The sequence below is a fragment of the Dendronephthya gigantea genome, unplaced genomic scaffold (assembly GCF_004324835.1).
Source record: "Dendronephthya gigantea isolate DGI-Jeju-01 unplaced genomic scaffold, DenGig_1.0 000037F, whole genome shotgun sequence".
Classification (NCBI taxonomy): Eukaryota; Metazoa; Cnidaria; class Anthozoa; order Malacalcyonacea; family Nephtheidae; genus Dendronephthya; species Dendronephthya gigantea.
Window position 1 is genome coordinate 1,353,702 of NW_021163047.1, and position 23,744 is coordinate 1,377,445.

The 23,744-nt window shown below is 39.0% G+C and overlaps 2 protein-coding genes and 1 long non-coding RNA gene across 3 annotated transcripts; 1 reads left to right on the forward strand and 2 right to left on the reverse strand.

The window, feature by feature from the left end:
- Positions 1–2,962: 2,962 nt before the first annotated feature.
- LOC114526158 lies at positions 2,963–5,235 on the reverse strand. Its single transcript, XR_003687312.1, has 3 exons — positions 5,080–5,235; positions 4,571–4,642; positions 2,963–3,539 (listed from the first exon to the last, which is right to left on the reverse strand). It is a non-coding gene; the product is annotated as an uncharacterized LOC114526158 (long non-coding RNA).
- A 3,029-nt stretch (positions 5,236–8,264) lies between these two features.
- On the reverse strand, positions 8,265–23,536 carry LOC114526160 (protein mono-ADP-ribosyltransferase PARP15-like). Its single transcript, XM_028547680.1, has 7 exons — positions 23,444–23,536; positions 14,599–15,012; positions 13,716–14,048; positions 12,407–12,472; positions 10,673–11,227; positions 9,242–9,541; positions 8,265–8,890 (listed from the first exon to the last, which is right to left on the reverse strand). Exons 3-7 carry the CDS (start codon positions 13,846–13,848, stop codon positions 8,595–8,597), a joined length of 1,350 nt encoding a protein of 449 aa, XP_028403481.1. The 5' UTR covers positions 13,849–14,048; positions 14,599–15,012; positions 23,444–23,536; the 3' UTR covers positions 8,265–8,594.
- On the forward strand, positions 16,715–18,035 carry LOC114526113. The gene is made up of 2 exons (XM_028547615.1): positions 16,715–17,309; positions 17,767–18,035. The coding sequence occupies exons 1-2, from the start codon at positions 16,715–16,717 to the stop codon at positions 18,033–18,035; spliced, it is 864 nt and encodes a 287-aa protein (XP_028403416.1).
- Positions 23,537–23,744: the final 208 nt, after the last annotated feature.

Consider the following 23,744-nt stretch of genomic DNA (forward strand, 5'->3'; position numbering starts at 1 on the left):
TGTTTTATATCACGTCTGCACATAGCAAAAGATAGTTACAGTGATAATGCACCAGCATCGTAAATAGCTGTGTAGGTGTAAGGCCGCTCAGACGGGAGGGAACCAAACGGACAATTTGCCCCGGGTCCCTAAAGAGTAAAATTAAATTATTGTTAGAAGTATATAGGGCTCCTTTAGAAAACGTTTCGGGTTGTTTATAGTTCAGGTAATGCAATATATATTCAATATTGCAAAAAACGCACCCCCAAATCGTGCAAATTATATTTGTTGCACTCTAAAATCTCAAAATTTTCTCCAAAAACTCTAGATTTTCTCTTCATCTTCCCCCAAACACCCTTAATTTAATCCCCCAAAATTTACCTTTCTTTTCACCCTCTCAAGTTTTTGCCCTCTCTTACATGAACTTATTACAGCGTTTTTTACTGCTGTAGATTTTGGGTCCCTAACGAAAATTTTGCCCCGGGCCCCCAAAATTCTCTCGGCGGTGCCATAATTTTGCTCAAACTATGGGCCTTGTTTTGTCATTTGGGATTCCTCAAGGGTCGAAAATTTTTTTTTGGCGTAATTATTTCAGGTATCTCCTCTCTTTACATGGTATACAATGTCATGCACTGGTAATAATATGAATCATCCTCGTCATGTCTTGAGCTTAATAGTAATGACATCCACTAGTGAATCACCAAGTAAATTCAGTCATAGGTGGAATAGTACAATTGCAAAGTAGCCAGTCGTTAGAATGAAACCCGTCAACGGTAAACGCGTTACGAGCTAGTGGCTTAATGGAAGGTGTAATTTACAATGCGGTATGCTACAGAATTACTGGTCGAGATTACGAACATCTCTCTCGATCATTATCTGCGTGGCAGGTGGTTGCGGGTGGGAATTAAACTTAAAAATTAACATAAATAATACACTTAATTACGTAATACATGCATGCAGTAAACAGCTTGTCTATTTCATTTAACTAAAGGGTTTTAGCGTAGTAATCTAACAATATGTCGTCTATCGTGACAAGCATTTTAAGCTCAACTGTAGGTTTGTTGTGGAACAAGGCTCTAGACTCGACGGCAGCGAAATTAAAAGATGGCGATGTTACCGATGCAAAAATTCGGGAGTTTATTGTTGGAGAGTTGAATGACTTTAAGACAAAACTTGATAGCCTTTCCCGCAAAGATCTTCTCAGCAGCTATAGTTTCCTAAAAGAAGGTGTTGATCTTCTCAGCGTTTCTCTTAATAAATCAAAGCCTCGCTGTGAAGCTGTTGTGAAGAACGCGACGGGTGAAGACATTCCTGATGCATCAAGGACATTGGCCGCATTGCCGAGCAGTTTTAAGCCCGGGATCTTCAACGACGCGTTAGAGCTTTCCAGCGCTATGAGGGAATTTAAAATCAGCCCGGATAACGAGTTTCGAGCCGCTAAAGAACGATTCAAAGACTCCCGGAGGAGAGCAAGTGATGCTTTTTGTATCGATTCACTTAGCATCAACGATAAAATCTTTGCAGCTAAACTACGTGTCGTTTCTGAATTGCTGGAGTGTCTTGAACGTCCTGAAACTGCAATCGTAGGGTGTCTGTCGTTTTTAAAGATGCTTCATAGCCTACCTGCTATTCAGGAGATGTTTTCAGTGTATCTTAACGGTGGAGTTAAATCACTGTTGAATAAAGCTGAGCGGGTGGAAAACGTGAAGTCTGTCATGCTAATTAATTATGTATTATATCAACATGCTTCGAAATTCAGCACTGAGTACTCATGTCTGCTTGCCTGGCCAGAAATCGAAGTGACCTATCGCAGATTTCACCCGATATTGAACTGGCAAGAGATTGCGACTCGAAAATCCATGGGGGAAGAATTGAGTCAACATCCCAACAAACTACTGCTTGATGACGAAATATTTCCTCAAATATCCGCTGTTAACGGTCACGGTGATGTTGTGTTTGGGCAAGGCGACTGTATCATGATTATCTCCAGAAAGGTTGAGAGCAAGGTGATCAAATTACCTGAGCCCAAAGAAGGTAAACTTATCGGTCAACGTATTGTAGGAGTTGCTGTTGACAAGAACAACAACGTTTACGTTTGTTCACTACTCGAAACAGCTACAAAAAATGTCTATATTGAAAGTTATATCTTGTATATTTTAAACAATGATACATACGACGTCAAGCACGATCTCATGTTGGAATTTCTTGAGGCCCACGAAAGTTTGTTAGTTTTCGTGAACTTAGTTATAAACAGAAATGATGAGATCATCTTGATAAGGGATAGTGATCCTCATGTGTATGTCTTCGACAACACTGGACGGTTGAGCCAAACGTTTGAAGCGTTTTCATATTCATTACCAAACTTGAGCATTTCAGGACGGGATGAAATTATTATTGCCGATAACACTAGCATACGTGTGTACACAGAAGAAGGGACTCTAAAGTCGACAGCAGAAGTGAAAGACGGTCATGAAGTACTTGGGGTTGCATTTCACTACTGTCTCTGTAAAATAGTTGTATTGACCTTTGTTAAGAAGGAATCATGCTGTTACCTTCTCTGTTTCTCAGAATCAGGCGAGCTTGAAACCACGTCGTTGTTGTTTAAATATACTGCTATCGATAATATGACATTGAATGATTATCCCCAAATTGTTTCTCACTCAAATGGCCCTGTCCTTGTGATAGAAAAGAAATGCATATACTTCATTTCCTAGAAAAAACTGTAGCAAATGCTTTAGCTGGGGCGTATCAAACGAGTCAGGATGAGGGGGTTGGGAGATTTTCATATTGCTCATCGAATTTTTCGATTCATGTATACAACTGCATCTGACTAGCAAAGTATATTAACATAGATACATAATAATTGTACTTTATAATAACTGTATACAAAATTAACTTTTTCTCCTTTTCTGTGCGGGATGGCTCCCATTTAAGGCCATGTTACACGGTGCAATTTTCTTGCAATGCAATTCTACTTTTAAGATAAAATTATGTAAATTTGGTAACTATACAGAACTTTTGTCTTTTTTTACTCCAGGGCGCTTCGTACAATAACTCTTCACTAACTTAAATCTCTTAAAAATAGAATTGCATTGCAAGTTGCAAGAAAAATTGCACCGTGTAACAGGGCCTTTAGTCAAAATTGTCGTCAATGTGGCTAATGCAAAGGAATATTTTCTATACCTGTGCATTTGGTTAACAAACCATTGACGACCCTTAAATTTTCTTACCAAAACTGCCTTTACATGGTTAAGTATACTTGTAATTTTACAGTTGAAAGAATAAATAATTTGTATCTCTGTACACAATTATTGTGATGACAGTAATATTAAAAAATATTAAAAAAAGGAGTTAATTGCTGTAATAATCTTCGAAAATATTTTCCTCAAACGTTTTAGGAAATCGTGTTCAATATTTTCACGACCTCCATCATTTGAATCTTTCCACGTCGAGTCCATTCCATACTCTTGTTTACAGCTTTTTCTTGGAATATGAAGTATTTTTATCTCATAACGTATTTCTCCTGGGGCTCCATAATTTGCTGGATATATGGCGTCCACCTGACGGTCAAATATCACACAAAAAATCGAGTCAGTTCAATAATTATTTGGTTATTGACCAACAACTTATATTCGACGTGAGACAATTTCAAAATCTATGCTAACGTGTTCTTGTCAAACGCTGTTTGTGTTTTCCGCATCTTTTTCGTCGAAAATTTTCTGAACATCGTTTTAGTTAGAAACTTGTGTAAACGTCGTCGCTATGCATTGTTGGAATTTTTCAAAAATTTGCTTTTGCTAGCCAGGGCCGTAGCTAGAAGCTTAATTGGGGGGGTGCATATTCATATATTCGTCTTATGCCCGAATGATTTCTTTTGTATGCTATTGTTCCTATGGTATATAAACATGAATATATGAATATACACCCCCCCAATTAAGCGGTCTAGCTACGGCCCTGTTGCTAGCGTCAACATGGATTTGAAGAAAATATTGTAGAAAAAAATCCTAGCTGATCCCACTATGGCTGTTGCTAGAAGTTTAGTCCCGGTGTATATTCAGGCGTACATTGGTCCTATTTCCGATTCAGTTATTTTGTAGCCTACGCGCCATTGTTTCAATAATATATAAACATGAATGTATAACCCCCACCCCGGAAATAAGTTGTCTAGCGACGGTCACGCGTGCACTACATGAAATACTAAATATTTTGAAATGACTTCAAGCTTAAATACGTTTATAGCTAAATAAATATTTGTACCATTCGGTGCAAAAATAGCGATTAAAATTGTAAACATTGCCCTTTTTCAGCTGCATCATTCGCAGTTATTTATGCAGTTCAAGTGAAATAATTCCGCTATGTTCTGTCACAATACCAAGCTGTAATATCTAATCTCCAGGGGAGATCAGTACCATCACTGGCGCTTCCCGCTGGCGCTCGGAAAATAGTGCACGTTTTCGAGAATAACCAGAAAATCTGTAAACCAGTATGTTTGTTACAATTTTGCCAGACACACGAGTATATGCAACATATTTGGGAATTTTTCCCCGTCTCTACATGATTGTACCTTTTAGAAGACAAATTTATCACTCACCATATCTTCGCCACTTTCTACAAGATCATTATCGGAATCCATGACATTTCTTTGGTTCAATTTCATTGTCATCTTAAAGAAAAGTTAGAGAGCTTTATATTTACGCACGTGATTCTCCTGATTAGGTATAAAAATATCGGTGAAGTATGAAATTTATATATGTCATGGTTGCGTTGATGTAGGACCTACAATCTGTTGTTGCTGCCATAATTAGTAGATATTGAGGACAGAATTCTGAAATTTTGAATGCTAGATTTAAGCGTAGAGATTTGCGGTTAATCCTGTCATTGTATATTATCAAACACGGACCAAATCCGTTGTCAAGCATTTAACCAAGAGGTTCAAAAACATTAGCGAAACTGTTGAATCTATGAAACAAGCCTTCTGTTTTGACGTCTTAGTATAAGCCCTCATACGGGTATAACGATAATATATCAGGGTTAAAAATTGAAAGTTCAACTAACCAACCTCAAATATATATTATTGTAATCAAGTTCAGAAGTACTAACCATGCAAATCAGCATCATTCAAATATTGTAATGATCTTCGAAAAAATCTTTACAGTTTGTTGGATGATATTCTTTGTAGACTGCTAGTGTCTTCACTGTCGTGGTTGATCAACTTTATTTAGTTTAAGACCAAATAGGCCAAATCACGAGTTCGTCTTGGTTATATGTAGAGTATTGAAGGAACTTTAATTACTCTGCACAGGAAGTAGAAAGCTTCCTGCTTGTCAAGTGTCCAAAATTATTTATCTCTTTGTCGTCGTATGACGTATGTAGTTGTATGACGTCATTAGTAAACTTCCTCCTAGTTTCTAAGATGTTTTGATTTAACGCGATTCGTTTATTATGATATTAGATCTTTAACCAAGATTCCATGCACGTCATATAAATTGCGCATCAAAATTTAACATTCTAAAATTGCCGTAGACGACGGTGCAAGTACCAAGCATTGCAGTGTATAATTGAACTATTTTCAGGATATTCTAGAGGTTTAAAGGGACTTAATTTTGAGTGGAATTATACACACTTCAAGTTAGTATGCTAGTACTTCAAGCCAGGAACAGTTGATGGGAAAATGAGTCAACTATAGGTCCTCCGGCAGGAATCGAACCTTTTTTCAGGATGGTCAATTGCCAATATCCTAGTCGAAAGTTATCGAGGTAATTTATGTTATTTTGTGTATCGGATACTGCAAAATATCTTGTGAACCTTTACATAGCATATAGTTATAGTTATAGTGACTTGACCTAAGAAGATAAGCTGCAAGTTATAGTTATAGTTATAGTGACTTGACTTAAGAGCTGCATATATAAGCTGCAAGTGTATATAATTATAGGCTTCATTGATACTTCATGCCAAGTTTTAAGCAGGCATTATAATACGCGTGTTTTTGACACACTTTGTGTCCTTGTAAAAGGCGAATGTGTCCTTGTAAATGGAAAAGAGTGTAGTTAAAAATCATGCCTCATGGACAAAAATGTCTAATATAATTTTAATCTGACTATTTAAAATAATTATTGTTTCTATTATAAAATTGACATTATTGAATATATTATATATTAAAAAAGGCTAGAGACTGACGGACCGTGCTTTGCATGGCTATGCTCTTTTTTATATGCTTGCATTGTAATTTCACGTAGTAATTTCTAAGGCTAAGTGATTATTGAACCTAAAGACAATGTGTGTCCTTGTAAAAATTCCGTATTATAATGCCTGGTTTTAAGCGCTACCAAATCTGATTCAGAAAAAAAGTTGCACAACAAAGGAGAAAATATTTTTAGAATGGGAACGGATTATAAATAGGAGAGTTCGTGAGGGGGCGTGTTTAATTGAATCACGAACTCCTATTCAGAGGGTTTTGTCATAAGTTTCTGTTTCAAAAATAGGCTTCGCATGGGCGTCGCATTTTTGTCTTAATGAGACTCTTTCATGGGACGCAAGCTGTACGTGCCTTTGCAGATTGGCAATTCTCTCTGTTGTATCGAGCTCTTGATGCTCTTACCGGATGTCTCACTTGAAAATGAAGGAGAAAGTGCAAACCCCTCTTTCATGGAAGATCAGTTAAAAGGCACTTTGCCTTTGAAGAGGCTTGGAATAACGGGTGGGTTTGGGTGCATCTTATAGTCGGTCTTTTACAATTGATGAAAGATTTCTTGTTGTCCATGCCATGGTGAACAAGCTGAGTTTTTACCAAGGCTGCATGTTATCGCTAGCATAGTTTTAGACTGTGAACAGTACAGCCGTAACTCTCGCAGTAGAAATTCTATTGTTGGGCTCACGGATGGGAACATAGTGGAGTTGTTGTTGTTGTCGATAGTGTGTGTTTTGCTTTTGCAAGGTCTATTAGTGTGGCCCGACCAACCTGGCTTAGAAGGGGTAGTGAGTGTGGTAGACTTTGTGTTGGTAATAGCATGGAGTGCAATTTGGAAAAAGTGAGTTTTTTCAAAGACCTCAAAATAGCACGAGTCCGAAGGACGAGTGCAATTTGAAGTTCTTAAAAAACCTCACGATACGCCACTGTGTTTAGAAGACTAAAAAAGCACTGTCAAATTAAAAATAATTCACTGCAGCATAAGCTTCTATAAAGCTAGAGCACTTGTGTCACTTCAAAACACTCAAAAACGAATGTATTAATATAAGCTACGTAAATATTCGAAATTAATTTGAATTTTTGAACATTAATTTTGACGTTTAACTGATCTCCTTATTGAAAATTTTGTTTTAATGTTTTGAAAGTTGAATTTTGAACCCTTAATTAAGCTGTAAGTTCCATAAATTGCTTGTTTGATAAGGCACAAAAAAGGTGAGACTCATTTTTTTCATATAATATTATTTAAGCTAAAGTCGGCCAAATCAGTTCTAACTAACATATTCTACGCTCTGGAATAATTACGCCCGATCGAAATAAAACACTATTAGAACAATATTTTTTTTTTGTTTTTTTTGCAGTTTACAGTATGGCTAGTTTATAAATAATTAAAAACAATTACTTTATGATTTCCCACTTTTGCGTCAGTGGCGGATCCAGGGAATAAAGGGATAGTCAGAATAAATTACTGTTGTTGCTTGGGTTACGAAAAGCTCCCAAAATCATTTGGCCTTAAAATTTACGCGCTTTTCGTAACCCTCGCAACATTCCCGTATTGTATGACGGACGATGCTCGATATCCCAACATATATGCATGCATTTAATCCATAATTTTCATCGCATTCTGTTTGTAACCGGGATGTTTTTTCATCCCTTCCCGCCATAGGCATGGTCCTAGTTTTGGCAAATAAGGTCTCGGGTGGAAATGTCCTGGTGGAACAAATTTCATATAAACCCGGCATAAAAATTAAAAGTCCCATCCCTACAAACGTCCTGTCTTGGCTTTCATATACTCACCCTAATGCCGGCTATGAATATTTTTTTATAATGTATATGCGTCCGTAACTCATCATATAAGAAGAAAAAATGGAGTGGTGCAGTACAGGTCTCATGTTTACTTTGAATTCATCTAATGTTAGAATTTTGGCGCCCTAGCTCTAAGCTGAACTGACGTGTACATGAAAAATTGTCTTTATTAGCGGTAATACTTATATGGAATCAACTACCTTAATAAAAGACACATGCAGTAAACTAATAAAACCAAATGCTTATTCAAGATGCAGTCTATCAAATTTTATTTCCTTTTATATTTACGTATTATAGGCATTTACATATTAGGTTTGTTAAAACGATTTAAATTTATCCAATCCAACTCACTCGCGATCAATTCATTTGTGGATCATATAGCTGATTTAAAGGCTGTTCACTTGCAAATCAACTAAACACTGCAGTAAAGCTTTATTTGTTTGGATGTTTAGCTAATAATAGTTCAGTATAATCATAGAGCCTACAAAGATTACATAACTATAGAGCGTTTGCATGGTTATACATCTGTTGAATAGCTATGTTTGAAATTATGTCTGATAATTGTGGTTATTTTTTGGCTATATTGATTGTTGATTCCAAATTTTGTACTATAACTACTTAAAGGTTACTTAACTTTCTTTTTAAAAGAAATAAGGTATTCAGGATAACATTGATGATCTTGAAATATAACAAAAATTGAGGGATCCGTCATGTTGTTAACGAGGGAATCGAACTGTAATCCGGGATTTTTTCGATCACCCCGTAGGGGTGGCGCCTTCATTCCTTCTCTGCCAAGGGTGTACTCTCCAATCAAAACTTTCACGACGTATAATTTCAAATTTCTACCAACTTCACTTTTGCAATAGTTGACGGAATAGGAAGAATCTCTGGCGAAATACACACCATTACCATACCGTGTAGCTTTAAAAAAGTAAGTTTACTTTAATGGGCATTGCATGCATGTATATAAATTAGTTATGTTTGTGATTCTAGCCAGTTATTTCTTTAGCTACTCTAACAGTTTCTGTGAGCCGGATTGTCATCAGGGATAAATAATTAAGTTTTTATAAAACTTTGATAGAAGGGAAGTGGTTGAAATAACGGAAAATGTTTCGTCCCTTTGCCTCTTATTTTGATGATTCAGGCTCGACAAATCTAAGTTCGGAAGGCGTTCACTTAGATCTTAGATAAAGCTTCAAAGAGATTGTTTTCAGGTTCTTCGATAAATATTTGAAAAGGATCGATACAGTTTATAAAAATTCAGGTACTCACCATTTTCCCCGGCAAATCCTCTGCTGAAATTTTGAGTATTGATAGCAGCAATATTTTTAGAGTCCGTCCCATGAAACAATTTTAATTCATTCCTTGTACACATTGACTGCTTCTTTGCAATGTACGCTCTATAAAGGCCAGGATTTTGTATTCGTTCGATCATAGTCACCACCCAACCGCTGACGTCACTTTTTCGAAACAGGCTTAATATTTTAATGTATCCACTCGATGTTTGTTGAAGTTTAACCAATTGCACAACGATATCCTTTGCTTGCACAGTCCAGTTTGTTGGTAATTTAACTGAAAAAAGGGTAGAAAGTTAAATTAGGTTTAATCATTCGTATATCACAAGTTGAATATTATCGTGGAAAGCCACATATGGATCTTGTATACGTTTTTGAATGACATCCAGAAGGATGATCTGCGACGTCCAGAAGGATGATCTGCATGCACTAAACAAAATCAGGTCGCTACGGGCACTACTTCGAATTCGGCTCCATAGAATTGTTTTCGAACCTAAACCAAATGGTTAAACGTCTCATGACTCACTAAATTCATATTATTGATAACAACGCAAACAGCTTTTTAAATCAATAACCTTTATTCGACTATGATTCGAAGGAGTATTTTAAACGCGTCATCGTCAAATTCCGTAAATGTCTCGCAGCAAGCTTGATGCATGTTATTGGGTTTGTTAAGCGCATAGGACAGCAGTGAATATGCGCTTTAAAAATTTTATTATTATTATTATTATTATTATTGTTAAACGACCAAAAGTATTCACGAAACCTAACCTCGATATTATTTTTAATTTTTTTTTCTTGAATTCGGACCGCAAGAAAAAAATAAATCTATTATTTACCTGTTTAGTCGGTCCCTATAGGGAAATATTCCCCTCAGTTTCAAAACTTCCCTCAGCCTTCGGCCTCGGGCTGTTTTTGAGACCTCGGAAAATATTTCCCTGTACCGACTTTCAATCTGGTAAATAACATATATTCATTCTGCCGGATACGACAATTATCGTATCACAACCTAAATATTTGTAGTGTATAATGGCCCACACACACTGGACGTCATTCGTCAACGCACGGTTGTCAACGCGACGCGAATTTTGAATTTTTAGTGGCAAATAAAATTTTGAGAACCATGCATAGGCCCTAGACAAGTCAAAATCCTTCAGTAATTGTAAAGAACATCATTACGCCCGCGCGGACGAAGGCGCCTTTGAAAATAAGCTCATGAAACGTGTTTCGCCCGCGTGGGCAAAGCGGACGTAATGGAGAATCGCCTTTGAAATGTAAGTCGTCACTTTAACTACAAAGGCGACGATAAGGATGAAACTATGAAAAAGGGATATGCCTCTTTATTTCTTACTAAAGGGCTATCCCTCTTTCATAGTTTCATTGTTATCCTTGCCCTCTCAACTCCTACCTGCATTCGATTCTTCTGGCTTAAGTGAGAAGCATTTTTCGACACTTTCGTTTAAAACACTTTTAAAATCTGGTAACATTTTTTCTTGAAAAACCACGACAATCACGGTTAGATGATACGTGCAGGCAGTTGAAAAATTCGACATAGCATTGAAAATAATTTCAGCTGAGGCCCGTGAAGAAAGATTAAAATTCGCAGTTCCTATTGCTGGGATCAAGATAGAACGGAGGGAATATCTTTGCGCCAAGAAAAAGCACTCCTTTATGTCATTTTGGAGGCCCATTGTATCCAAGCTACTTAATACAAAGTGGATGATTTTTTTTACATTTCTGGAGGATCCCGCTGAGGTGATAAATCGGATCCCAGGAGTATGTTGAATAAGTTGACAAGCTTTATTAATTTCCTGCTGAATCATTTCACCACCAACTCTCAGGATATTGTTACATACTGCGCCACCATTACCGAGCTTGAGATTATCTGGTAAAAGATTGATAATTGCATCACCTTTGAACGTTGTTATATCTCCTTTCCTCAGAAGAACGGTCACGGTGCCATCTAAAATTTAAGAATAATGCAAATTAGAAGAAAAAATAGTTTTGTCAATGAATTTTTGACTTTATATGAATAGGGCCTAATTATTATTCATCGAGACCGCGTCAATTATGTCAAGTCATTTGCATGGTTTCAGTTCGCTGAATGAGGCTTTTTGACTTTTTCTACGCCATTTTTTTCCGTGATGCGTGTTTTTTTTTCGCCTTTAAAAATTTAAACTTTCCAGTAAAATCACTTTGTTTTTGGCTGGCCTGTAGTTAAATAAAACAAATACTTTTTTAAATAAATAGTATTCCACAGGACTCTTGATTAGTCATAAAAGTTGTCTATATCGAATACAATACTGTCCTAAAATAACCTAACAAAAACTGCGGTTAACCCACATCAAACCTTGGTCTGATCGCGGTAAGACCTCGGCCTAACTCGATCTGACAGACATTTCCTAAGAAGTTTTCGATAATCATGTTTATTGCGTTGTCGTTCTCAGCTGTTCAAAACATTCCGTTCGGAAGCGAACGGCAACGGCGATCGTGTCTTCCCTTACGGTTTCCCTATCGATTATAGAAGGTTTTTTTCTAACTTTTTATCTTCCCGTGAGAATTACATTAATAAGGCTAGTTAACTGAACAAAGTATGACGATCGTTTGTACTGCGCTGGATGCAATGGATGCGCTGGATGCACCTGCATTCATAGTTAGACCTTTCGAAAGCTTTCCAAAGCATAAAGCTCTGCATTATTGCATTATTTTTGTTAAAATTTGTTCACTTAGGATTTCAAGATATTTTCTCCAGTTTTTTAAAAGTTTTTTCTGGGATCATCGCTTTGTATCGATGTTTTGCATTTTGCATATTAAACATGGAGTATGACCAGAATCAATTATTCATCCACTTCATTTTAGTATAATTATATATTCACATCTTATATAATTATACACTATTTTCAGTTGCAGACGATTCGTAAATCAGTGTATTTCTTTCTTTCGTTTTTAAAAAAATTTGATTCGCGGATCCCTTACAGTGTATAAAAGATATCACACAAATACTGTACGCATAGTGTTTTTAACGAGTATAAAGGTGAGAGTTTAATAATGACTTAAACGTAAGGTTTTATTAGTTTTTTTATGTTTTATAATAAAATAGATCAGCTACAAAATATAACAAATTACTATTACTGAAAGTTACCTCCAGGTTTTCCTGCACCTCTCGAACAAACAGGATTGTCAATTTGACTACGATTTTTCTGAGGATCTAAAACCAAGGAGCAACATTTTTATAACACCACATTCATCGCTGCCGAAATTTGTCCTAAAATAACTATGTGCAATTATGCGACGTCATGGACGCATTTTTATGCGACAGGCGTATGTGCAAAATCTGAAAACGTAACCTGCCAATGAGCTAAGGCAAACAAAAACGTTGGTATTGTAAAAACAGTACGTGTCATTAATTTAACTGTAATTTGCATGCAACCAAAAGGGGAATTCCTATGTTAATAGAATATATTATGCATTCTTTCCAAAGTTCTCTCTTTTTTCATTGCGATCCCCCCATAAGGACAGTCATACGCAAGTTTTGGAAGACAGTGCTGGTCTAGAGTAACAGACATAACAATTTCGCCGTCCGACAGGCAACTGCAGCATTAAACTTTGGTAAGGAAAGAAACATAGGCGTACAAGACAGGGCGGCACTTGCCCCCTTCCCCTTCCTCAAAAAAAATTTCAGAATCAAGAAATTCGGGCAAAGTTCAGCATAAAATTCGGGCTAACTGAAAAAAAAATTTTTAAAACAAAGTTTTGTAATATATATCTTATATTTGTATTCTATTTCGCCATTTTTGTTACACTTTCTTGAAAGCAATCCGCCGCTTTGCCAAGTTTATTGTTACAAATCTGGTAATTCGGGCGCATGGTATAATTAATAAATTCTGGTGATTTTTTTTGCCCTTCCACCCAAACAAAGTGGCGCCCGTACGCCTATGGAAAGAAACCCTCTATTTAAGTTGTGAGAGACGATAACCGGCCCGCCTCGCGCAGGAGAGTGCCGGGCGATATGTTTCATTGAATGGAATATTTATGGTCCGAATGATAAAAAATTAGTAGCTATCGTCTTATCGACTATTTTTTTACTGATCTATTATTTGATACTAGAAATACATGCATGCAGCCCTCGCTATTTTAAACTTTCTGTCTTAGCCAATCAGAATATTTGTTGATTACTAGTCGTTACTCGCGCATGCGCATAACTTACAAAACCACCCAACGTCGACCGTCCATGACATAGAATTTGGACAACTTTGGATTCAGCTATGTTCTTCCGGGTTCCGGGTGTAATTCCTAATCTCCGAGCGGAATTAGTACCCTCGCAGGCGCTCCGCGCCCGCTCGGGGATGATGTAATTATCGGTCAAGGTCAGACAAGCTTAAGAAATATTTTTTGTTTGAAATGGTGAGGAAATTATGTACGAATGCATTTCTAATCATAAATACACTTACTTGTCGGCGGGGGTTTTGGTTTGGGTATTTTCGATGCAACAAACTCTTCCGTTTGTTTTTGTGCCTGTATCACGTCCTCTTTAGCGCCGATAAGACTCACTTCTTTGCATTTTCTGTCACTTGTTGTTTCCATGTACACCTTTAAGACCCGACTTTTCTCTTGCTCCGCTTTAAAGTTTTCAAACTCAGCACCTTCAGGAACAATGTCGGCATTTTTTGGAATAGGAACTGTTTTTATGATAATGAGTCATCCAGAGCTTTTCCAGCTCTCGTAAATTCGAGGTCATTCATAGCTGTGATAAGCACCGAATCTCCAGATTTTTCGAGCTCTATCTGGTTTTTAAAATAAGTGGCTTTTTAATAAGTTGCTAAGAAAGGCGAGAAAAAAAACGAAGAGGAACTGCGAAACGGGGACACAGCTCTTATAGTATGGTTGGGATAAAAAAATGAATGCTAAAGGGTCAGTTTGATGTTATTAATGGAAACGAAAACATTTGGAACAATACAGGATTTCGGCAAGTGCGATAGCGTGTAGATTGTCGTTATCAATTAAGAGCAATCGTTTAATGGATCTGAAGTTTTCCTCTAAAGTGCCACATAGAAAAGTGCAAAACATCCTTCTTCAATGCATCCATTTAATAGAATTTCTTACAATTCGCACAATAAAATAAATGTGGAAATAAGCAATCCACGGTAAGACAGGAAATCAGGAATTAATTTCATTTATGGTCGTTTAGATTAAGATTTAAGAACGATGATTTGGTGATGTAATTTTCTATGCAAAAGTCTGCATGCAAAAATAGTGTTAATTAACTTTTTCTAAACCGGCATTACAGCTAAGAGTTAGTTAATACAAACTTATACTTAAAGTAAGGAAACAAACCTTAGCCTCAATGCAATCTGATTTTAACCTTTTCTCAACAAGCTCCATCTTCTGACTTAATATATCCCACATCCTTTTATCTTTCAGCCTTTTCTTTTTATTTTCCACCATCATTTTTAAGAGGCCATCACACTTGTCGCAGGCTTTGAAAAAGTCATCTCCTTGGCCTTTAATAATCACTTTTTTCTTTTCCGAATCAACACATACTTTTACTGAATCAGATTCAAGGCCTTTAAAAAACTGAACATGTTGAAAAAATGACCTTTTTTCATAAAAACCATTTTCGAGCTTACGACTTCTTGTTTTTTTCCGGAAAATATTCACAACCTCAACCACGGTTTTAAACATTTTATCCCGCCACGAGGATCCAGCGTTTTTCGTTTTTTTGACGATGCTTTTTGAAGACATGGCTTGCTGAAATGAATGTATATAATATAAAAAAGCCAGGCGTTTATCTTTTGACAAGTCAATTTACTGCAAAACTTTTACAGTAGGATATTACGTCAACGAGACAATATAACAAATACTGGCATACGTATTGGAAAATCGCAGGGCGAAAGTTGCATCAGTCGTTAATTGAAGAAATTGCTACGCTTCTCTCTGTATTTTTGAGTTTACTTATTATTATCTTAGTAAGAAAGATCTAAATACATTGTCAACCTGTATATTATATTTTGTACCCATAATATGGTGTCAAATGTATCTAAGCATATCGGCTATTAATGCTAATATTATATCTCAACTGTAAATCATCCAATCAGAAAGCACGATTTGTACCACGTGATCAGTTAATTAATCATGGAGTTCCATCGAATTTTTTCACATTATGCTATAAAAGTCGAATACGGGCGAAGCCCTCGGGATATATCTTCCCTTGGGGGTAATATTTCGTCGAATTCCCCTCGCTCCAGGTCTATAAATGATATGTGTAATGAAGTAAAATAACCGTTGTAAAATGTATTCCATTTGTTAGGAATTCAATTATACAGAACTCCAATCGTCATTGTTTATTGACCGTATAATAATTGTCCGCACTGCATAAGCTTCAAATACTGTCTACAGTATAACAGCAGTACATATTCTAATGTACTAGTAGAAATACATGCATGCAGCAACCCCTCGCCATTAGAAACGAAGCAAAATACCGAGACATAACCTTCTAAGCATATATTTTGAAATGACTTGGGTAAAGCCTACGCTGAAATAATGTGTGGTGTTTCAAACTTTTCAGAAACAAACACAGTCGTAAAGGTGAAGTGAAATCATTCGTTTGCCTGCTGCATTACGTAGCAGTCATAGACTTTCACACCTTAAGCGAGAACAAATACTTCACTATAACTAAACTTTCAAGATATCAAGTCAGCACAAAAAATTTTATTCCTCAAACAGGTATATACTGATTTACTATGCACAATTCCGTGTCACTATATAAATTCTAACTAATAAAGAAAAACTGATAAAGAAAAACTTTTATATAACAGATAAAGAAAAACTTTCCCAGTTTTCTCTCTTTTATGTTAACTGCGCCCTGCGGGCTATAATATTATATGACATCATATTAAACAGCGAGCGGTCAAGATAGATTGATTAAATTAAACTGGCGAGAGTTTTTGTTTGAGTCTTTGCATTTAATTACGAAATAAAAAATTTATACGCAAGTTATAAATTTGCGGTTAATGGAGTAATATGTTCTAGAAGGTCCTATTTCACCCTACATATGGACCATCTCTGGCCTAGCTGTCATAGTTATCGCATGCACTAATTTTAGCCCGGGCAAGGTCAAGGCCTCAATAGAACAAGGCAGTCTTTACCAGGCATGTTAATAGTTATAAAGTCCAAAATCTGAACGAACTCTGGCATCTTAGCATGTGAACAACGTATGCAAACTTGTGTTACGGCCAATCGAATCTCCCCTGACGGTCTTTCCCTTCACGTGGACTTGAACAATGGCCCCCTTTTTTCTGCAAGGATTTTGCCTGCCCCCCATGCATGCATTGGTCATTCGCAAGACCTCAGCCAATGCGTCCACAACGCCGGTCAAATATTTAAAGGTCTCTATCGAAAGGCAGTAATACATATATCTGCGTTTCAAAAGTAACTATAAACAAAAACTACAATGCCGAAGCAAGCTAAAAAGCGCCGTTCAACTCGTACTCGTCCATCGCGTCAAAACGAACAAACTGTGGCGGAAACCAATAGCGAGACGTCGAACGCGGCCAACCACATCAGCGAACAGCCGCTTGGTTCTGCCACGAACTACGCCGACATGTCCACCAAAGTCCTCCATCTTCTCTTGGCCCAGCGAAACCTCTCTCTTTCTGGTTCGCGTGACGTTCTTTTACGCCGCCTTGCTGATCACGACAGAACGGCAAATTCTCCAGCCTTAACACCAGCTCTACCACCACGTGATCTGACTCCCAGTACGCCTCAATTTTCCGCTGAATCTCTCCGCTCGTTGGCAGTTAACCTCGCACCGTTGCTCCGCGACGTTTTGGCCCGCGACACGCCACCATCGCCTCAACCACCGCTTCCACAACCATCGCCAGCAGCGAGCCTTATCGCGCAGTCCGCGCCAACACCCTCTTTCGATCTGGGTAATCCTTCCAGCGTTGCCACTTTAATCTCGTCTTCGCCAGTTTACTCGTCATCCACCTCATTACCGTCAGAGACTCCCAGTCTGCCTAAGAAAGTCGAGGAACAGATCGTTAACGGTGAGTTTGTCGATTTCTCTTTGCTTCTCCCGGGTAATTCAGACCGCCCCTCTTTCGGTCCAATTCGCCTGTCAGTCGAAGGTGATCAGGGCTATTCGATACCTCTTCCGAATTTCTCAAATTTCGGCAAGCGTCCAAAAATCGACAGTCTTGATAAGTGGCTAACAGCCTTCGGTGTTTACGCTTCGGTTGTTGTCGCTAAATTTCCGCACAAAGCTTCGCAGCTGTTTGCCTACCAGCGCATAATCCGAGAGGCTTCACAAAAGTTTAAAGGTTTGGCTTGGTATGCGTACGACATAGATTTTCGCAAGCTCGCCGCGAAACATCCAGCGCTCAATTGGGGCGAACGTCATCTCCAGCTGTGGCTAGATAAGTTCACAGGTCTCGCGCGCACTATCTGCTTTGTCTGTGGCGGCGCCGATCACATGTCTGATGTTTGCCCTCTTTCCTCATCAAGGTCCGAAGGCGGCCGGTCAAGCAATTTCCCCAACCGAGGATTCTGCCGCAATTTTAACGGGGGCCTCCCGTGCTCAGCAAACCCATGTTCCTTCGAACATCGGTGTAATCGATCCGGCTGTGGCGGACGGCATGCGGCATATGAACACGCTGACACCAGCTCTGCGAGAACTGATGACACTCCGCGTCGCACAAAACACAAGTAAGGAGTTTGTTGATAGATTAAACCAGTTACACCAATTAACGTTAATCTCCTGGAGTCCATGCTAACTAACCACCCAGATCGCGAATTTGTTGTTGCCCTCTGTTCGGGTTTAAGGGCGGGTTTTAAAATTGGGTATAAGGGGCCCCGTCACCCCTTCGTTTCACCTAATCTTAAAACGGCCCTTATGTCGCCGGAAATAGTGGATGAAAACCTGCTCAACGAAGTCAAACAAGGCCACACAGTTGGCCCCTTCACTAGCCCTCCATTTACAAACTTCCAAGTCTACCCCTTGGGCCTTGTCCCTAAGAAGAACTCATCCAAATGGAGAACCATTTTTCACCTTTCCTATCCAAAATCATCAACCACTAGCGTTAATGCTAATATTTCATCCGAAGATTACTCTTTACAGTACGTCCGAATTGACGACGCTATGAGAATCCTTCTTGAACTAGGCCCGAACTGTTTCATGGCCAAAACCGATGTTCAATCCGCGTTCCGTAATATCCCAGTTCACCCCGATGACTGGGAACTCCTAGGCATGAAATGGCGGGGACTGTATTTTTTCGATCGTGTTCTTCCCTTCGGCCTTCGCAGTGCACCGTACATTTTTAACATGCTTTCGGATGCCCTCGAATGGATTCTCCTACACAAATTAGGTATTCCAAATGTTCTCCATATTTTGGACGATTTCTTTATCGCTGAGGCTGCCCCCGTCCTTTATGCCTGACTTCACTGTGTAAGTTGTTGTGTTTGTTCACTGAACTGAATGTCCCCATAGCACCTGGAAAAACTTTTGCTCCTACCCAAACCTTAGAATTTCTTGGGATTACTCTTGATTCCATCCACATGCTGGCTCTCCTGCCCGAGGATAAATTAAGTCAGGCTAGGACCCTTCTTGCGCAATGGCACAAACGCTCTTGCTGTATGTTAAAGGAGCTTCAATCTCTTATTGGGATCCTTCAGTTTGCATGCCGAGTCATTGCCCCAGGACGCACATTCCTCCGACGCATGATTGCCCTTACATTGTGGTATTAAACAGCCCTATCATTTTGTGAAGTTGAACACGGGTTTTATAAGGATTTAGCTGTGGGAAGTTTTTTCTCAAACACTGGAATGGTATTAGTCTTTTTCTTGAGCTCGGGCAGACCCCCTCGCCCTCACTTGAATTTATTTGCGATGCAGCAGGTTCCATCGGTTTTGGTGGATACTTAGCAGGACAATGGTTTCGGGCCGGTGGCTACCCAGCCAAAATATCGCTAACAAACTGGTATTTCGATCGCATGGCAAGAGCTTTACCCAATTTATCTTTGCATGTTGTCTCTGGGGTGCCCAATGGGCAACAAAAGCATTGGTTGTTTTCTGTGACAACGAGTCCGTTGTCCAAATTCTCATCAGAAGACGTCAAAATGTCCGAAGATAATGGACTTACTCCGACCGATTGTTCTTTGTACTTTGCAAAACAACTTTACATTTACGGCCAGGCATGTACGCGGACTTGACAATGGCATTGCTGACTCGCTCTCTCGTTTTCAGATGGACCGCTTCAAACAATTAGCGCCGCTGGCCTCTCCTCTGCCTTGCGTCATCCCAGTATCCATGATTCAAACTTAAAGAACCGTGTTTATGAACTTATTCAGCATTCATGGGCACCGTCAACCAAACAAACCTACGCCGCCGGCATAAAACAATTCATTTCATTCTGCCTTGCACAAGGTATCGTGACACCCGGTTCACCTTTACTGCCTGCGACTGAAATTACCCTGCTCTACTTCGTCGGTCATCTATCCAAATCTGTTTCATATTCAACTGTTAAAACATACTTAGCTAGCGTGTCTTACCTCCACGTAAATTTTCAAATCCCATCGACATGGGGAGCATGCAACTATTAGAAAAAAGTCTAAAAGGTCTGAAGCGCCTCAAGGGTGAAAAATTGCGGGATCGACGCCCTATCACTGTGACCGAACTCGAGTCCCTTCATTCTGCCCTACGACCTCAGTTTACAGACTGTTTAGACAATGTGATGCTTTGGGCCGCCTTCACTCTGGCCTTTTTTGGCTTCCTACGCTGTAGTGAATTCACGTGTAATTCTCCTTTCGATCCCGAGTGCCACCTATCCCGCAATGACATTATTTTCCACCCAAATATCCTCCACGCAGAATATTACGATGTCTTGATCAAGCGTTCCAAAACCGACCCTTTTCGTCGTGGATGCCGTTTGACAATCGGCTCATCGCGTAATAAACTCTGCCCGGTTCGAGCTATGAAAACATATCTACTCCAGTCATCGTCTGGCCAAACCCCTCGTCCACTGTTCCAATTTACATCAGGTGTCCCACTTACACGTGTAACCCTAACATCGCATCTACGTCATCTACTTCAAGGGCAAGGACTAGCCGAAAAACTCTACGCCTCTCATAGTTTCAGGATCGGAGCTGCTACAGCTGCGGGCTCAGCCGGCCTACCCTCTTGGCTCATCAAAACGCTAGGACGTTGGTCTTCAGACTGTTACGAGAGATACATTAGAACTCCAAAGGACGTCTTAGCTTCCGTTCCATACAAACTAACTGCAAGTACCAAACATTAAAAATTTTGTTTTAATATCTACCTTTTAAACTCAATCATTATGCTTCCTTGCTGTATAGTCCGTATAACACCAGTCCCCTATTTGTGTGTATGTGGATCCTTCCTGCAAACTCATAGCCTGCCGTATGTTTTGTTCTGTCATGCTACCACGGCAACTGCACGATATCTTCGAATCTGTTTGTTCAAGGACCCACATACACACAATTGCCGGCCACCTTTGCAAGATTGTGTTTAAAGACATTTTAGGGTGGCCCTCTCTGCTGTCGAAAGACAGGACTCTAATTCGGCTACTTCCCGTGGCGGAAATGGCGGTTTGCACTTTGTGCAGACCGCCATTAATGGCAGGAAGTGCTGTCCTTCTGGACAACACCTCACCACGTGAAGTGCATTTGTACAGGTCATTTTGGTCGAAAACGCGACCTGATGACCTGACCTAGAGACTCGATGGGTCAGTCAGACAATATTTGAGTCGAGCTGACTGACCTGAACAGGGGTCCGCCTGTTCCCCTGTTATCTAGAGGTCCGCCTGTTCCTCTAGAAAAACCTATAGTTTTTGCATGCTCTGTCGGGTTTTGAGTGCCCTTACTGTCTCAGTATAACTAATGGTGGTCCCTAGATCATCAGGTCTCAACTCACTGAACAACATGCACAGAGCTGGCTCACACCCTCTGCAACTTAGAGGTCCTCCTGTTCCTCTAGGAAAAACTTAGGTTAATTAGAGCCTCTAGACCTTTTTTCGAGCGCTTCCTGCCCAAATTATATGCCACAAAAATGTCTCATTGTGTTTTTCTTTGCTAAGTTGCCAGACGTTCAAAATCCTTATAAAGAATCTCAACATATAAACTACATTAAATAAAAAATTTATACGCAAGTTATAAATTTGCGGTTAATGGAGTAATATGTTCTAGAAGGTCCTATTTCACCCTACATATGGACCATCTCTGGCCTAGCTGTCATAGTTATCGCATGCACTAATTTTAGCCCGGGCAAGGTCAAGGCCTCAATAGAACAAGGCAGTCTTTACCAGGCATGTTAATAGTTATAAAGTCCAAAATCTGAACGAACTCTGGCATCTTAGCATGTGAACAACGTATGCAAACTTGTGTTACGGCCAATCGAATCTCCCCTGACGGTCTTTCCCTTCACGTGGACTTGAACAATGGCCCCCTTTTTTCTGCAAGGATTTTGCCTGCTCCCCATGCATGCATTGGTCATTCGCAAGACCTCAGCCAATGCGTCCACAACGCCGGTCAAATATTTAAAGGTCTCTATCGAAAGGCAGTAATACATATATCTGCGTTTCAAAAGTAACTATAAACAAAAACTACAAAAATAAACCCCACCCACCTCCCCACAGCGAAGGACTGGCCGCTGTGGCATCCGCATGTAAATATACTGATACGTTAAGTTCGTTCATATGTTATCTCTAGATAGTCTATCGATATTCTTCTTGTAACTTGTAATGAATTGCAGTGATTAAACAATGGCAGGAAGTGCTGTCCTTCTGGACAACACCTCACCACGTGAAGTGCATTTGTACAGGTCATTTTGGTCGAAAACGCGACCTGATGACCTGACCTAGAGACTCGATGGGTCAGTCAGACAATATTTGAGTCGAGCTGACTGATCTGAACAGGGGTCCGCCTGTTCCCCTGTTATCTAGAGGTCCGCCTGTTCCTCTAGAAAAACCTATAGTTTTTGCATGCTCTGTCGGGTTTTGAGTGCCCTTACTGTCTCAGTATAACTAATGGTGGTCCCTAGATCATCAGGTCTCAACTCACTGAACAACATGCACAGAGCTGGCTCACACCCTCTGCAACTTAGAGGTCCTCCTGTTCCTCTAGGAAAAACGTAGGTTAATTAGAGCCTCTAGACCTTTTTTCGAGCGCTTCCTGCCCAAATTATATGCCACAAAAATGTCTCATTGTGTTTTTCTTTGCTAAGTTGCCAGACGTTCAAAATCCTTATAAAGAATCTCAACATATAAACTACATTAACTGACTGTTGGGCTTCATATTTAAATATGTACACGTTTAAATATTCCGATCTCTGTTACATTGAGTTATGTCTGACTTTCTTTACTTGACTTTTCTTTATCATTTTGCCGTCTCATTGAACGTTAGTCATTGTGTTGAGGTATACTTAATAGTTCTGGGAGATGCTTTATTTTGCTGCTTTTGTTTAGTGAGACGGCGACGACGCGATAAAGTATGTTCATGGTATCACACATGCAATATATAGCATGTTTTTTCTGCTCGATGTCAAGTGTTAACAGTTTATTGCTAAACTAACAATTAAAAGTTTTCATCGATTTTTGTGAATCAAAACAGACACGAGAAACGCAAGTACAATTATTAATTGGGTGGGTGGAATTCTTATGCCCAAGTGATTTTGTTTGAAAGATATTGTTGTTAAACTGTGTAAACATGAATAATATGACCCCCCCCTCAAATTAAGCTGTCTATAACTACAGATCTGCACGTTTACTTTCAATTTGATGGCAGTTTAATTAGGTGGATGTATATTACGCCTATATATAAATACGATTATTTGGCGTTATAAATATCTTATATTTCCTTTCCACCGTGCTCCTAAATGCCCTTCAAGGTTTAGGTCCAAATACAGTGAAGGATGTGGCTCATGTGGCAATTCATCGTGATCCCTTTTCAATTTCATCTTAGTTTGGCAAATCTCAGAAGAGCAGCACGAAAAGAGCACTCAAACACGCTTGATACATTTTATATAGATATAAATTGTGTGTGGATGAATGTCCCTGTATATTGGCCTCATAGTAAGTCTTTAAACAAAATGAAAATGAAAGTGTAATGCATTTACTAATTTTTAGTAAATGGTTAACTTTCTATTAAAATAATTCGTTAAATAAACTTACATTCACCTAATGCCAATCCTTTAAGTTCAGCTTGCAAAATTTCCAATGTTCGCAGAAACGACCTAACAGATATACGCGACGAATACGACCACTCAGACAGGATGTATACTTTGCTGCATGGTCTTGTGGTTTAAATTGTGAGCATGAAATGATGAATTGCTTAATGACGTCATTTCCGGTTTTGTTGGCGTTACCGGCGATCCACTACGAGATGAAAAACAGAGAAATTCTAAATGAAAAAGGCACAAATAAATGCTCCAAAGAAACTTTAATTTAGCACTTTAGGTAAACTAAATAATTC

Coding starts and splice junctions, on each gene's coding strand:
- LOC114526160 (XM_028547680.1), bottom strand. CDS start 13,848: ATGGAAACAACAAGTGACAGAAAATGCAAAGAAGTGAGTCTTATCGGC. Junction 11,228..12,406: donor AGGTGCAGGAAAACCTGGAG/GTAACTTTCAGT, acceptor CTTAAATTTTAG/ATGGCACCGTGACCGTTCTT. Junction 8,891..9,241: donor AGGATTTGCCGGGGAAAATG/GTGAGTACCTGA, acceptor ACTTTTTTAAAG/CTACACGGTATGGTAATGGT.
- LOC114526113 (XM_028547615.1), top strand. CDS start 16,715: ATGCCGAAGCAAGCTAAAAAGCGCCGTTCAACTCGTACTCGTCCATCG. Junction 17,310..17,766: donor CGAGGAACAGATCGTTAACG/GTGAGTTTGTCG, acceptor TTCCTCATCAAG/GTCCGAAGGCGGCCGGTCAA.